Source organism: Raphanus sativus, chromosome 5 (assembly GCF_000801105.2).
Source record: "Raphanus sativus cultivar WK10039 chromosome 5, ASM80110v3, whole genome shotgun sequence".
In the NCBI taxonomy this organism is placed as follows: domain Eukaryota; kingdom Viridiplantae; phylum Streptophyta; class Magnoliopsida; order Brassicales; family Brassicaceae; genus Raphanus; species Raphanus sativus.
In genome coordinates this window covers 37,468,994-37,472,896 of record NC_079515.1, presented here as the reverse complement: position 1 = coordinate 37,472,896, position 3,903 = coordinate 37,468,994, and the positions used below count along the sequence as shown (strand labels likewise).

Genomic DNA, 3,903 nt, shown 5'->3' with positions numbered 1-3,903 from the left:
TGACAAATGGAAAAAAATGTTTTAAAAAATCAGAAAAAATATCTTTGCACAGAATCAGTTATCTCTAATTTTTTTTTTATCTGTACTTTTTTAACTTTTTAATTTTTAATACTCTATTAGAACTGCTAATGGAACTGCTCTTAGGTTTCACAAGGAAAGATTAATATGGATACTAGCGTTCTTTGGGGATTTACAGACCGGACAAGTGTTAAGCGAAGAACCACACACAATACATAAACACATGTGTCTGCATGGTAACAGTAACACACTTGCTTCTCCTTCTCCACAGCCTCTACACATCGTCCTTGTTACCGTACGCACCTGCGCCTCCTCTCCCACTAGCCTCCACGTCTCGTCACTGTCACCCTCGTCGTTGCTTCCGCAGCAAGACTGCGTGTCGTCAGCCGCCGTAGGCTCCTCCCTACGTTCCACGTCGGCAAGGACTTGTTGTAAGTTTGATCTCAGAGCGTTCACGGTGGCTTCATTAGACTGTGCCACGTCACGCCATATCCGATTCTCTACGCAGAGTGACTTAACCTTCTCCTCGAGATAGAGGTTTAGTTTTTGGATGTGGTTGATCTCTTCGTCTTTGTTTCTTAGTTTCTCCATCAACCCTTGTTCGATAGCTTCCATTATTTTCCTTCCTTGACTATTTCTCTTCTCTTCAATCTCCATTCTCATTATCTCGACCTGATAAAATTTTGTTAAACGAATGTAAGCCGATATGAACAATAAAAAAACTATATATTATGTTGCAATATATATAATAACTAATGAGAGCGCTTACGTGATTAGAGATCAAGCGGTCGATATCGAAACTGTCATGCTGGACGTCAGAAGACAAGTCTTGACCTAGGAACATGAGAGGATCAGTGCGACGTTTCTGGCTTGGCATAGGACTAACAAGGACTGATTCTTCTCTAGGGCGTTTTCTCAGAGACGAGGAGGAACTAGGACGAAGAAAGTCAACGTTATTGCCATTTCTCTCGCTGTTGAATGTGACGGAGCTGTCGACGGAATGAATTGTCGGTTTTATAGACTGATGAACCAAATAATCAACCGGTGAGATGTTGTAAGCTTGATTCAGCAGAGAAGTTTGACACTCCACGGTGGGGTTAAACGGCGTCGTAACTGCTGGAACGTTGTCGTGTCTGAACTGGCTGTTGTAGACGAAACCGTTCGCTTCAAGTGGATGCATCATTTCTCTGTAAAGAAAATCACCAGCGACGTTGGGAGAACACAGAGGATTACGATGGTGAGCTTCAACAGCCATCTACGTTTTTGTAACTTGAGAGACTAGTTCAAAGCTATTAAATGAAACCACTAGAAACGTGAATGCTACGAAAGATGGTGGTGGCAGATGTAACGGAGGTTGTGGGGTTTTTAATTATGGTTTAGTGGAGAGGAAAAAATAAGCTAAAAGCAAATATCGAAGCAGAAGCCAAGACACTGTCTGCCAATTTATAGAGAACAGAGACGAAGATGTGATGTGTTTGTATTTAAATATTTTATTTATTGAAGTTTTGTTGTTTTCTATAAAAAATTTAAAAAACTAAAGCATGAGGATTCTTACGTTATCAAGCTGACCAGTGACCGTTAAAGAAGTTGCCTTTTCCAGCGTTTCTTCATGATAAGAAAAAAAAACCTTGACAATGACACATGTAAAATCTTTGGCCAGAGTTACGGTCAAAATCATAATATCTATATGGGACTCTTTTCCTTTCTTTGGTTTTTAACTTTAAACATCTTGTTTCTCTCCTCTTTCGCCAAACTCTTGTCTTGTTTTCTTCTTCTTCGTCATTAACTATACTGGTCAAAACTGACAATTAAAAAATCTTTATTGGTTACAATAATGTTTGGTGTAAGTAACCGCGGAAGATTCATTGCATGTATGAACTGAGACATACGTAAATGCTGATATATAAATGCCAAAATATGGTACTACAAAAGAGGTGGCTCATGTGACAAGAGTTGTGTGTCCTGTGACTATCTTAAATTATTAGTTACCGTGTTGTTTTGAAATGCCACTATCATATGATATAATTATTGAATACATGCCAGTATGTTTGGGAGCTAGTCTATATTTTTTATTTTTTAAACTCCGAATTAATTGCTTTGCATGCATGAGTTTGAATCTTAGACGCTCAGAAAATTCTGAATCAATTAATATTATTATATTTTATATAACGCAAAATACAAAATACAAAATACAAAATAATGAGTAGTGTCTTATCCGTTTCAACAGACTAGGACAACCCCGTTAAATTCCAACGGGGAATCCGTGAATGGGCAGGGGGCTAGATACCATACGGTAACTGACAGTGCCACGTGTCAAATAAAACAAACTCTTAAGGTGTAGGATCCATGGTCCACGTGTGATGGAGTTGCCGGGATACGAGGGTCGCATGGGCACGTCTGAAGTGCCAGCTTGGCATTATTCTTTAGTTTTAGTTTAATGAGAAAACTCGAGAAAAGAAAATTAATTTATTGATTATTTTGTCATATACTCACCATCTTTAATAAAAAAATTATTGCAGATGTTTATATATACGTTTAAACTTCTTCTGTGAACATTTTTTCATATTTGTTTTATTAATGTCTTCTTACCAAGGAAATGTTTGTGGTGTCCTACGTTCAACTTAGTAGGTGGAGAATTACATGGTGTATATGATCTCTTGGTTTTACATTTTTTGTATTAAACTGATAGATATATTCCAAGTTTGTCCGTTTAAACATAATTTATTAGCTGTAGTTGATGTTTACTCAAAATGGTACTTTAATAATAAAATACGTTTTGACCAGATGATTAATATTAGTATTACTATACGTAATAGATATTAATTATAATAGTAATGTCTGCACCGAATGTCAAAGCAATATAAGTTTTTTTATCAACATTATCGTTTTTAAATGTGTTTTATTTGATTAATAAAACAAGCATACGTTTCCATTCATTAGTTAAAACCTTGTGCTTATCTTATTTCCATTATGTGTTTAGCCCCGCTATCGCGTCTGGCTGGCTATTTATGAAATCGATCTAACGCTTCCAAAATTTCAACAAGTATTTTAGGATAAATTATCGCGTTGAACTCTACACGATCATATAGCTAATACGCAGATGCACGCAAGGTGAATCATATATATGAATATTTTTACCATGAGTTCATATTTTATATAGTTTTTATTCATTTACACGAATTTACAGCCTTTTCTCTGTTAAGTGCAGGTGGACTTCTTGTTTCCTGGCGAAGTGGCGATCAAATGTAGTTAAAGAGAGATTAAATAAACTAATGACGAATGAATACAGTTTATGATTAAATTATATTCGATGCACACTATCATTACTATAAACCAGCAGATGGGCATGCTAGAGCATAGAATCACGAGGTTAGCATAACTAACGCATAAGATGGGCATGCCTTTTGCATCATCTGCTTTTAGAACCATTATCCTTGTATTATTACCATTTAGTCGTATACTCGTATCGGGAATTTTATTATTGTTTGGGTCCACCTGACAACCATATTATCATTTCATTTTTCATCGCTCGCAAAAGATAATAAATAAAACACAGGTTGTCTAATAGCCAAAGCAGTGGCTCGTTCTAAAAAAGACACATTCCAATACAATTAAGGTATAGACTTGCATAAGCATCAGATAAAAAAGAAGATATATTGAATGACTCAACTCTCACGTCTGCGCTATTTTAGTTTTTAAGCTTATAGTATAATAGTATCAACATGCTCATCATATCGCTTTACTTTATCCAGGAGGTGTGTAGTGAATCTATACTATTAAAGTACAAGCATGTTTTGGATTTTTACTCTTTTTACCCTTACCGAAGAACCTTTCCTTTGTATTCATTAAGGATATTATGGACATTCTACGCCAATTTCTTCTTAA

General features: G+C 36.0%; 1 protein-coding gene across 1 annotated transcript; it reads right to left on the bottom strand.

The window, feature by feature from the left end:
- On the bottom strand, positions 1 to 1,488 carry LOC108833039 (probable BOI-related E3 ubiquitin-protein ligase 3). Its single transcript, XM_018606486.2, has 2 exons — positions 788 to 1,488; positions 1 to 690 (listed from the first exon to the last, which is right to left on the bottom strand). The coding sequence occupies exons 1-2, from the start codon at positions 1,271 to 1,273 to the stop codon at positions 148 to 150; spliced, it is 1,029 nt and encodes a 342-aa protein (XP_018461988.1). The 5' UTR covers positions 1,274 to 1,488; the 3' UTR covers positions 1 to 147.
- Between the last annotated feature and the right edge of the window lie 2,415 nt (positions 1,489 to 3,903).

Bases quoted from the DNA above. Each gene is read 5' to 3' on its own strand.
- LOC108833039 (XM_018606486.2), bottom strand. From the start codon at position 1,273: ATGGCTGTTGAAGCTCACCATCGTAATCCTCTGTGTTCTCCCAACGTC. The intron at 691-787 runs GTAAGCGCTCTC...AAATTTTATCAG, and splicing joins ACCGCTTGATCTCTAATCAC to GTCGAGATAATGAGAATGGA.